This window comes from Trichosurus vulpecula, chromosome 2 (assembly GCF_011100635.1).
Source record: "Trichosurus vulpecula isolate mTriVul1 chromosome 2, mTriVul1.pri, whole genome shotgun sequence".
NCBI lineage: Eukaryota > Metazoa > Chordata > Mammalia > Diprotodontia > Phalangeridae > Trichosurus > Trichosurus vulpecula.
The window spans coordinates 265,129,103-265,141,994 of NC_050574.1; the positions used below are offsets into that span (position 1 = coordinate 265,129,103).

Here is a 12,892-nt window from a genome sequence, read left to right on the forward strand (position 1 = left end):
CCATCTTTCCATTCACGTGATCTCCATATTCTTGTCTGTCCCATTCCCACTGTGACTCTCCAGGTATAAAGGGGTGTGTGCTCTCTACCAATGATGCCACAATGTAACACCACATATGTACTATAGATGGGATCTAGATGCAAAAAAAGGCATAATACCCCACCTCCAGTTCTCTTGGTTTGGCTTCCTCACTCCAACCTACTCTTACACTACTAGATCTAAGTTTCAAAAGATAGACCACCACAACATTTTAAAACTCTCACAGGGTCTTAAGAGTTACATTTCAAACTTGCTCAGGGTCCTAAGAATAAACTTGTTGAACTCCAAGCTCCTGGGTTCCTGGTTGTCTAGCTCTGACTGGCCGAGCCTGGTTTCTGCCAGAATCCTAATGTAGGCAGTTTCCCACCTTTGCACTCACCTCACCAAAGTCAACTGGAAGGCAGCTCACTGCTCTCACTTTTCCAAAGTTCTCACGCAGGCACTCTTCTGCTCTGTCTGGGTCAATATTTCAGCAACCGCCATCTGCTTCTTCTTTCTCCTCACCAGCCCCTCCTGCCAAATGTGCATGAAAGCTGTTCTCTAAGTCTCCAAGGTTATTCTCCACTCCTGTTTCAAAACTCAATATACAACATAATCTCAAGACATTCACCCTTTCAGCACAGTCTTCCCGAGCCAGGCTTATCAACTCAAGCCCTTGCTCTGGCCATCCACACCTCCCCCAAGTCTCAGCTTGTTCTCCTCCCACAGCCCCTTCTCTGGCCTGTCTCCTCCAGAGAGCTAGTGGGTTAGGGAGAGGGAAGGAGAGGTTATCTCCCACAGCCCTTGCTCTGGGCTCCTGGGAAACCACTCCCATCACTGCCACATTCTCCTTCAGGCCTCTGGAGCTCAACAGAACCATATCAACCACAAGTACAAAGAGTAGCCCAGTAACTGGGAAACATTCAACCACCATCTCAGTACCCCAAAATGCCACACTTCCCTTTTAAAATGCAGATCCTGCCGACTACACCATTTGTAGTAACAATCCTGCTAGCAGCTGCTGTAGGGGTGTAAAATCCACCAACAACCAGAACCCAGAAAGCTGCCCACACAGGTTCTTTTGATCTGCTTTACTAAGGAAAGTTGCATTAAGGGGTTAACAATCTTATTTCAAACCAACACACAAATATCATTCATTTACTTCAGGGGAAAAAGCCAGCACCCTGAACTTCAGAGCAAATACAATCAAATTACAAACGTCAACAGACAGACCTTGTCTGATTCAAACCACAACACATAGTTACCAGAGAAGAACCAACATCTGAGTGGTAAAGCTGGTGGGGTTGGGAGAGGGGGGGTGTCGACTGCAGCTTGCCCAGAGTCTCAACACTCTTTCTATGAGTGTGTCCTGCAAAAGTCAAATGCCAAGATGTCCTCAATTATATCCTGTTCAGAGCCCAGAGGGCTCTGACCTCACCCAGGCTGGGTGTGGGATAGTTCCCCATCCCCAGTATCACATCATATACAAATGACTCCCAATTGTCTCTGTGCTGAGTAATAACCAAATCAAAAAGTTACCACGTTATCTGCCCCATTCAAAAAAAAGGCCAGAATCATTAAAGGCACTTGAGAGAAGAAAAGCAAAAAGTCCCACCTTAATTACTATTATACCACTACTTACCAAAATAGCTCCTGAGCTCCTATCCAATGTGTTTTCTAACCATATAATCAACCATTCACAATAAAGATAGATTTAGAACTTGAACATTTACTTAATAAAAGAAGTAATATTAGAAATATATTAATATATTAAAGACATAATAAAATGCATCACGATACACAAATAAACCCAAGTCACAGTTTCCCACCAATGAACTAAATGGAAATAGTGAAGAGTAAGGACACAAACTTAGCAGGGAAATACATGAGAGAGGAAAACTCTAGTACTTAGGATAATTGACAACTCTAGATTGCAGGCATCAAAGCTATTAATTCATTCAGGAACATCTGCACCACATTAAACACGTGTGTTTTCTTCTTGACTGTTGATCCTCATTTCTATTCAACTAGAGAAATTCTTCTCTTCTTTAAGCCAGTATAGCCTTTTCAAGCTCTTTCAATTAACCACCCTTACAGTGTTAGCTCTTAACATGAATAACAGTTCTCTTTAAGCCAGATAACTAAAGCGCAAGAACATTAAACTACCTATCTCTGGGCTTCTATAGACCAACCTAAACTCAACTGATACTTTATTACCTAGTTAAAATAGAGTTCAAAAAACACAATTGAAGTGCATTCTTGATGCCAGCTCCCCAGGATACAGCAGCAGTTGTAATAGCTCCTCAGCTTTTCCTTCTTAAGCCAAAGGTGGCAACAGAAGCTCATATAAAAAAATGTCATCTGTCTCCATCTCTAGGTGAAAGTGAAAAGCACATAGCCATCACTGGAAATCTTGGCCAATGAAATCAGTTCTCTCTTCCACAAATCCGACTTTTCTTAGCTGAAGACTCTTAGCTGACTGCTTCTACATACCACAGCTCCATCAAAAATCAACTTTTTAAGCAGCCCCTGCTGCTTCTTCAGCTCTTCCTTCAAGTCCCTCTTGCTCTGCTGCTGATGTTTTCCCCTGCCCTTCTGTCATTCCTATACTGAATGGCTTAAACAAGAGCGTCCTAACTCTCAGTGACTCATCTTTTACTTAAAAAAAATCCCAATTACCCAAATTTCTTCTATCAAATTGATAGTCATTTTTTAAACATGCCTCAGTTGCCAAAGGTTTATAAGGTTTCTCACTTTCTTAGTGTTCCCTCTAATCATTATAAGTATGTGTGTGTGTGTGTATATGCGTATACATACAACTTCCTGTTACCTTCTGGCCATATTGGTATGGTTTCCTTGTCACTTAAGGTTATAAAAGGACTGCCCACAGGTGTTTGAGGCCCTTCAAACCTGATAGATATTCTGACACTGAGCTAGTCATCACACATTGCCCAGAATTAGAGGGAGAGGGAACAGTCTACCCGAGCAACACATTGTTGTATTTTTGTTAACTATCCTATGTTATGGCTAAATAAATCTCCTTTTGTTAACTGTTAAATGACCTGTGAATGCATCATTTCATCTCACCATTGCACCTGAATTAACAGCTTACCACACAATACCATCCTGAGTCAGGCCCACCCCAGTAGCTCCACATTATTCCACAATCAAAATGAATCTCTTCTTTTACACAAAAACACTCCAGCCTTTTTCATCATTCTTATTCTTTATGAAAAGGGCCTTGAACAATTAGTGTGCCATGCCTTGTCTGACTTCCAAAATGGCTGTTGTCTGTTCCACGGATACCATTACTCACCCTTCTTTCTTAATTCAGATCTGTTTCTTCCCAACACTCTACAGGTACCTGCTTAATCACAGGACATCTACTATGTGTAACCTGTTTTCTTCTAAGAGTCCAGGGAAACCTCACTTGATAACATCCTTGGAAATGGTCTGCTCCACCCATTTCAGATCCCTACCAAGAAGAGGAACGAGGGATTAAAGGTGTAGAGTCCACTCAGAAGTCTATTGCAATCATCTGAGAATGAAGTTATAAAGGCCTAGGTTAAGAAAATAGCCTGGACCTGCAAATGTGCACACGTATGCACACACACGATCACCTTGTGTTTACTTTGAATATGTATTTGTATTGCTTCCCCTGTAGAATGTAATCTCTTTTAGGGCAGGAGCTTTTGCATTTATGTCTTTGCCAGTTTTCCCAGGATTTGGAACATTGCCTGACAAATAATAGTCCTCATAAAATTAGGTGGGTTGATTGATTGATTGCTGAAAATAGGAATTAAAATGAAAGGATAGATGTGAAATACTTTAGGAAGTGATAGTAGAAAATGACCAGGTCAGTGACAGTGGACGAAAGGCAAAAGAAAGAAGTCAGGGATGAGTGCAAAGTTTTGAGCCTCAAAGAACAGATGCATGGAGGCAATCCAAAGGGGGAACTGGTTTGAACTAGGAAAAATAGCCTAGCTGTTTCATATTTTTATTTATGTATTTTATATACTTTGTATATTTATATCAAATGTTTTATATATAACTTTATATATTTTAGGTTTATATATTTTATATATCATGATTTTTTTCCATTATGTGTAATTTTAAAATATTTTATATAGTTATATTTTTATATATCTATATATTGTGTATGTAATTTATATATATGTAAATATGTTTGTATATAATTTATAAATATGTAATATAAAAATAAATATGAATATAAATTTATGTTTAATTTATATAATTACATTTATATATTATATTTACACATTTATATATTAAATATGCTGAATTTTTGTACCATGGAAATAGTTATTAAACTAGAAAGGGAAGAACAAAAATGATTTTCTATTTATAATCTCTCCAGCACTGCATTACTTTACTACATACCAATCTCACCTAGCTCCCTTGCTCTCCCACTAAAAACACAAACTGCTCTGTAGGTCGGCTCAGAAACTTCAGCCTGGAAGTCTGCACTAGTTTTGTCTTTATACATTTGCTACAGGCAGGAGAGAAAGAATGAATGGTGCCATCATCAAGATTGTTAGAGATAGTAGAGAGCACTAGATTCAGAGTCAGAGAAACTAAGAATCCCAGCTCCGATACTATCTGTTTGAACTTGAGCAAGTCACAGCCTCTCTAGGCATCTCTTCATCATCTGCAAAATGAGGAAGTTAAACTAGATGGTAGACAAGATCCTTTCAATTTCTAAACCTATGGTTTAATCATTCTATGAACAACTGTACCTTCCTGCTCAGATGATTAAATTGCCTTGTCTCAATAATTAAAAGAGGATGGAAACCAAAAATAGGTGGCCCAGGAAGAAGATTAAATAAAAACTCCCTGACACAAACTTTAATCATTAAGGATTTCTCACGGATAAATCAATTCAAAGAAATATTCTCAGTTCCATACGCATCTATTCAGTATCCGCTATTTGCCCATCCCTGGGATTTGTATTGGGAAAAGAAAACAAGGTGCCAGAGGGGAGAGAGGTGACAACATGTGAACAGGAAAGTAATACAAAATATACACAGAAAAAATTCAAAGTAATTTTTGAAAGAGCTAAAGAAGAGAATTAACTAGGCAGACAAAAAAGATATATAGGAGTTGTTGCTTCTCATAAAGAGATAGACAAGGGAGGGCATTAGGTTTTGAGGACAGCCTGTATTCAGGCATGGAAATGGAAAATGGAATGTTACATATGGGGAACAGTATGAATGCCAGATTGTTATGTAGGAAATCTTGACTAGGCCCTGCTAGACCCCTGACTGATACCCATTTACTGTCATCTCAGTGCTCTTTAACCTTAGTTACCTTCCCTCTGTTGGTTTCTAATTTGTCACACACACACAAGTGTGTGTGTGTGTGTGTGTGTGCGTGTATATCTTATTTGTACATAGTTGTTGTATGTTACCTCCATCTCATAGACTCCTAGACCCACTCTGACAATTGGCAGAGCAACCACAAGCTAATGAAGCATCCAGATCTGGGGGATAAAAGCAATCTCCAGGAGAACAGTCATTGCTGCTGAGATCTGGAGAGACCCTCAACTCATTAAGGCTGCTGTTATCAGGAGCTGAAATGAGCTTCTTTGTGAGAGATGGAGTAAGGCAATGGGAATATGCTGGTTGCAACTGGCTTTACATCAAAAATCCTTGATTTTGTTATCTTCCAATGATTCTCAGTAAATGTAAAATAAGTGCTATTAGCTCTGACAGTGTTCATTCTAAGCTGAATCTCGAAAGATAGAATGGAGTCAGATTTTAAATGGCTTTAAGTGACAGAGAGGTTTTTATCTTTCCCTAAAGATAATATGGAATCAGTAAAATTTCTTAAGTAATCAATCAGTCAGTCAATAAGTGTTTATTAAGCATCTTGTATGCGCTTGACACTGCTGGGTACTGAGAATACGAAGACAAAAATGAGAGTCCTTGCTTTCTAGGAGTTTATATTTCATTGGAGGAAACAGTTTACTCATGCGTAGTCAGACCAGTACTTTAGAAACATCTACTTGGCAGATGTGTGGAAGAGGGATCAGGAAAGGGAGAGACAGAAAAAAATTAATCTTCCATAATTGTAGGCATTCTTCTTTCTAGTCAGGTTGGATAAGTATAAAAGGGTAAAAACGGGAAATACATACCTAAGTTTGAAGTGGAAAGAGAATAAAAATAAAATCTAAGTTATTATGTTTACTTTATTAGCAAGAAATATAGATGTAAAAATTATGCCAACTATCAGAATATTTTCCTTTCTGTGAGGTTCTTCAATGCAGTCTTCACATCCTTATTTCTCAGGCTGTAGATCAAGGGGTTCAGCATGGGAATCACTGTAGTATAAAACACGGAGGACATTTTTTCCAGGGCCACGTTGTTACTGGAAGAAGGTTTGAGATACATGGACATGAGGGATTCATAAAACACAATGACCGCCATGAGATGGGAACTACAGGTACTAAAGGCTTTTGACCTGCCCTCTTTGGAGTTGATGCAGAGGATACTGGAAAGGATAAAAGCATAAGAAATTATGATTGTCAAACTGGTTGCTACCATGTTGAATCCACCAATAACAAAAATCAAGAGCTCATCTAAGTAAGTGCTGGAGCAAGAGAGTTTGATGAGGGCGACAATGTCACAGAAGTAATGACTGATTACATTTGGCCCACAGAATGGCAACCTCAGTATACAACCTGTGTGTATCACTGCATCTGTGAAGCCCACAGAAAACACAGAGATCACCAGCAAGGAGCAGACTCGAGGGGACATGAGGATGTGGTACAGTAGAGGATTACAGATGGCAACATAGCGATCATAAGCCATAGCTGCCAGCATATAGCACTCAGAAATAACAAAAATGCAGAAGAAAAAGAGTTGAGTCGTGCACCTAGAATAGGAGATAGTTTTATCTTCGAATAAAAATCCCACTAGCATTTGGGGGGTAATGACAGAGGAATAACAGAGGTCTAAAACAGACAAACTGCTGAGCAAATAGTACATGGGGGTATGGAGTTGAGAACTAAATCTAATCAGTATGATCATGCCCAGGTTCCCCATCACAGTGACTGTATAGATGCCCAAGAAAATGAAGAAGAGGGGCATCTGAAGCTCTGGCTCATCTGTCAGTCCCTCAAGAATAAACATAGTGACTTCAGACTGATTTCCTCTTCTCATTTTCTAGGAGGAAACCTGTGAGAATAAGAAGTAAGAATCACATTAGAAAAGTATACAACTCTTCCCCTTCTTGGTTCCCTTTCCTCAAAGGAAGGTAAAAATGACTGGGAAACTCTGAAGCCTGACCTCTCTTGATCCTGCCACTCCCCCACCCCACCCCTGTCCCACATCTAATGAGTTTATTTCCTCTAGGCAGAATTGGTCTTAAAAACAAAGAGACAAGATTTGCTGGAAAAATGAGAAAGTGGTCAGCAGAAAGTAGGTATAGACCAACATCTCCCACAACTATACCAAGATAAGCTATAAATAGGTACACGACTTACACATAAATGGTGATACAAACAAATTAGAAGAGCAATAAAGAAATTGCTGTTGAGAGCTGTGGATAGGAGAAGATTTAATGACTGAACAAAAGGATCACAGAAGATAAAATGGACAGCTTTGGTCAAACAAAAGGTAAAATAAAACCAATGCAGCTAGGATTAGAAAGGACAAAAGTAACTGGGGAAAAAATCTTTTCAGTAAGTTTCCCTGATAAAGTTCTCATAGTCAACCTACATAAGGAATCAATTCAAATATATAGGAATAAAAGCCATCTTCTAATTGTTAAATGGTAAAGGAATAGGAACAAGCAAATTAGGAAGAAATTTCACTTAACAATAGACATATAAAAATACCCCAAATCATCATTAATTACAGAAATTAAAATTAAAGCAACTCTGAGGTTCCACTCCACATCCATCTGATTGACACTTGACAAAAAAAGGAAAATGAGAAATATTGGAGCAGTTGTGGGAAAACTTGAGTGTGCTGCTGGAGGAATCATAAAGTAGTCTAACCACTCTGGCTAAAAGTTACTGAACTGTGCATAAACTTTAACCCAGTGATACTACTATAAGGTCAATACTCCCAAAGACATCAAAGAATGAGGAAAGGGTCTTATAAGTACAAAATTATTTACAGCAATTCTTTTGTGCTATCAAAGAACTAGAAACTATGAAGACGAATATCACCTGGGAAAGGACGGAACAAATTATGGTATATGAATGCAATAGGATACTATTATCCTAGAAGAAATGGTGAAAGGGATACTTTCAGAGAAACCTGGGACATCTTAAATACTGAGTGAAGTGAACAAAAACAACAATTTATACAATATAACAACAACTTTGTAATGACAAAAGATTTGAAAGACTTATGAACTCTGATCTACATAATAACTAACCATGATTTCAGTTGATCAAAGATGAAGGATATCACCAACATTCTGACAGAGAAGTGATAGACTTAAGGTGTAGAATGAGCCTTTTGGCAGGGGAGGGGAGAGAGGGGAACATAGATAATGCAGGAATTTGTTTTGCTTCACTTTACATATTTTTCAAATGGGTTTTGTTAATTTTTTTCAATGCAATGGAAGGGAGGTAGGAAACAGATAAAACACATTTTGATTAAACTTTTTTTTAAAATGGGGGGACTTACTGTGTGGTACAATTTTAGGGACCCAGAAAGGACTTTTTGTCTCCATCATATACTTTTCCCATCTGTTTTATTAGGCTACAAATTCTTTTGCCAGAAGACAAGTAACAAGTGAGTTTAAATATCAATAAAGTTTAGAGGTCAGCAACACCTCTCAAAGATCTCCCTCACCTAGACCTACCCATCTGAATCCACCAGTCACCCTCACTCCAGGGCCTCAGCACCAAACTACCCTTTATCAATGTCAAGTAACTAGCTTGAGAATATATTATTATTCAGACCTTACAACTCCTTATAACTAAGCAGGAGCATGAGAACTGGGGGAAGGGCAGTGCCCATGGGATTGTTCTCTCCAAGAAAGAAATACCAAGACTGCCAAGAGTTGTCAGTATGCTAGACAGGGCAAGAAGGGATCCTAGCCCATCATTATAGAGAGCGTTGCAGTGATTCAGGTGAGGGGTATCTTGACATTGATAAAGGTTACTGTGATGGCTGGGTAAAGATCGACCAGAATGCCAGCTACTCCCAAACAGGTAATCTCATATAGAGGAGAGACAGAAGCCACTTTGCCAGCTCAGAGTTCCGTCAGTCCTGGCTGTGTCCGTCCAGTCCCTTTGGTCCAGGACTTTCCTAGCACAGGTCCTCCTATACATGGAAAACCAAGAAATCCATGTTTTCTTCTCAGTTCGACTCTGCTTCAATCTTCTAATGGGGGAGGGGTGCAGTGTAAATGAATTTAGAAATAAGAACAGTAAGACAATAATGATAAATGATATTTGTATTGTGCTCTGAAGTTTGCAAAGTGCTTTGCATGTATTATTTCATTTGAGTCTCCCAGAATTCCAGTGGCATATAGGGATGAATAGGCTCACTTTATACATTAGAGAACTGAGGCTTGGTGATTCTAAATGATTTGCTCATAGTCATATAACCAGCAAGTGTCAGAGAGAGAACTGGAACTCAGGTCTTTCTGACACCTGGTCTAGCCCTACTTCCAAGAGCAAATGTTGGAATTTCTCTTTTGCTCTTCTTGCATCTTGTATTCTACATAATTGTGACTCTCCCCTTATAAAATGTGAGCTCCTTGAGGGAAGGGACTGAATTGTTTGGGTGGGGGGAGCAAAGAGGGGGAGGGAAGGAGTTGATGGTTATATTCATGGCACCTAGCACATAGTATCCAATGCATGCCTGTTGATATAAATGGAAAGAACAAAAACCCCTCAATTGAATGCTTTATATTATCATGTACAAGCTCAGTCCAAAAGAAGAAATGACAACATGAATCTCACTTCCTTTTTGCAGTGTTGGGGAGTTATGAATGTGGAACATCGCATGTGCTGTTAGACATAGCTGACGAATTGATTAGTTAGGCTGAACTGCTTCCCACCCCCTTTCTTCTCTATTCTGTTATAAGCAACTACTATAAGTGAGTTACTAAAGGCACTGAGTAGAGGCCTTGTCTTAGAGCCAGAAAGGACCTAGAATCAAGTCTGAGACACACTTTCTGTGCAACCTGGAAAAAGTCACTTAACCTCTTAGTGTCCTACACATCTAAAAGTTTCCATATAAATAAAACCACTGGTCCAGACTACCACCCCCCCAAAATAAACTACATAACTGATCATCAAAATTCCATGGAAAGTCCAGGGCAGAAATTAGTAGGAATAAGCATGTTTTGAGAAACAGAGGAAATGTATAAAAAGGATTTTGTGACTATAAAGCACTATGCAAACCTGTTATTGCTATGTATGAGAGGGTAATGCCAAGTTGATTGTATACCATCGAAGAACTGAACAATCTGAACATAACTGGAAAACTCACCTTCCTCTACCCTGGTGTGGTAAGAGAAATCTCTCTCCTTCTGGCTTTTATTCTAGCCACTCAGCAATCTCACATTGCTCTCTAAAGCCTAGCAAAAGGTAAGTAAAGACCATATTTATTCTTGGAATTCTGTCTTCTCTAAAATGCCTAAACACCTCTATTCACAGTAGCATCTTCCTGAGACACACAGTGAGCTCATGAGTTTTGTTTTCTGCTTCAGTATTTTGGACGTATAAATACTGAATCAGTTGGTCCCTAAGGTGTTTTTCATCTCCCGAGAACCTGCTGTGTTTTTGTAAAACAATGATTTCCCAAGCATTTTTTTTTCAATGATGCAACCTCTTTGGAAATGAGGAAGGCCAGAGATGTCAGAGGGCCATCTAGCCCAGGATTAGAAACTGGTTTTGTATTCAGCATCAATGCTTCAGAGATGAGAAAAACAAAGTCTCATTTATGGAAGTTTACAGAATCTCGACTTGGCAAATTTCTAGTTATTTTTAAAGGCAGAAGAAAGTCTTCTCCATACAATCCCACTACCCCACTTTCCTTCGCCTCCTCATGGTGATATAATATAAAAACACTGGGCTTGAGTCAGAATATCTAGGTCAAATGATTATGGATTTAGTTCTGGAAGGTACCTCAGAAAACATAAAGTCTAGCTAGCCCCCTTGTTTTACAGATGAGGAAACCGAGGATTAGAGAAATTACTACTTGACTGAGGTTACTCAGAAAACAAGTGACAAATTGGGATTTGAACCTGTGTCATCCACCTCCAAATCCAGGGCTCTTTCCACTGTCCCAGCTCTGGAGCTCAGTTTCTTTATCAGTGAAAGAAAAGGTTATTGGCATTTACATTGGAAATGACTACATGACTTCTCAAAGGCAGCATGGTGCAGTGAAAAAGTCACTGGCTCTACTGTCAGAGGACCTGGGTTCAAATTCTTTGTCTGTTTATTGCCTTGGTGAGCTTGGTCAAGGGTACCTTTCATGGGCCATCTGCAAAATGGAATGGATAGCATCTGAAGGCCCTTTCAGCTCTTTTCTGAGGATCAATGATCCTATTATTCAAAGGATTCTATATATTGCCAGTTCTGGAGAACCACTGATCTATGATTGATCAAAGATGACCCCTACCTCTTGTATCCCATATTTCCTCTTCCCACTAATTCTATGCTTCTGCAGGAAGGTTATTAAATGGCACTAAATTCAAAGAGGCCCATCACCAAAATGCTGGCCAAGAGATCAAATATGTGGTCAGGACCAACTCACAAAACCCTCTAATAAGGTGCAAAAGTGTTGAAATCAATGTCAGTCCTGAAAGCCCCTATGCTCATTGATGAAACCACAGGGCTTTTAAACTTTGAAGTAAGTTCTGAACACTGTTCAGCTGTGAATGCAGCCTACTGACTTTCTTAGTTCTCAAATATTATTCTCTAAGGATCATCAGATTTTTCTTCCCATGCACTTTTCAGCTGAACTCTCCTACGTGTGTTGTGCCCCTCAAAGAGAAAGTGAGCTCCTTGAAAGCATGGACTGTTTCACATATTTCCTTGTATCTTGACTGCTTAGCAAAATTATTGACGTTTAATAAATGCTTACTGAGTACTTTTTCATTCCTTTATTCTTATATTCCTTGCAGGTTATGTGTAGTGAATTGCTTACCCCAGAACAATTTCTGCTATCCCATCCAGTGCTAGAGTCTCATGGGACACCCATTACCCAGCTGATAGAGATTAATTCTGGAAAAACAAACTATGTGTAATATTTTGAGTAAAATATAACTAAGAAGACTAAAAGATTACTTTGGCATTCTCATGTCTAATCCTCAATGGTGCTATTCTTCACCATTAACATGAAGAATTGAATTGACTGTAGTTAAAATAATTTATAGATATTTAAAGAAGGAAGTTCTCCTATAGGATACATAGGAAAGTGATTGATTTTCTATTAGTCCTATGTGATCTAGTGTGGAATGTATGCAGACTGAAGGTACCAGGAAGTTCGTGAACCACATCATCAAATGGTCAGAAGTATCATCCAGTTTCTACCAGTGAAACGTCAATATCTGCAAAACATAGGTGGGAAAATTAAGGCAAAGAGCAACCTGGAGAAACTCTGAGAAGCAGGTCTCCTTAATGTCTTCAGGGATCAGTTTTTCCCTGGAATCTGGGAATCACAAAACTCTGCTATTTTGGTAGAGATAGCACAAGAGTATGCTGTGTTTATATGCCAAAACCCTCAGGTGGCTTATTGGCTGAGGCATTCCTTAAGGTACAATGAACTGCTCTACTCACTCCTTTGGGGAGGTTCAGTGCTGCTGATGCCAGTCAATGACTCAGGGAGAAAAGAAAGAACTGGCCAATTGATACTAAACAAGATGATACAAAGACAGATAG

The 12,892-nt window shown here is 39.1% G+C and overlaps 1 protein-coding gene across 1 annotated transcript; it reads right to left on the reverse strand.

Annotated features, from left to right (window-relative positions):
• Positions 1-6,266: 6,266 nt before the first annotated feature.
• On the reverse strand, positions 6,267-7,199 carry LOC118835716 (olfactory receptor 8D4-like). The gene has a single exon (XM_036742961.1). The coding sequence runs from the start codon at positions 7,197-7,199 to the stop codon at positions 6,267-6,269; it is 933 nt and encodes a 310-aa protein (XP_036598856.1).
• Positions 7,200-12,892: the final 5,693 nt, after the last annotated feature.

Excerpts from the sequence above, each read along its gene's own strand:
- LOC118835716 (XM_036742961.1), bottom strand. The coding sequence starts at position 7,199 with ATGAGAAGAGGAAATCAGTCTGAAGTCACTATGTTTATTCTTGAGGGA.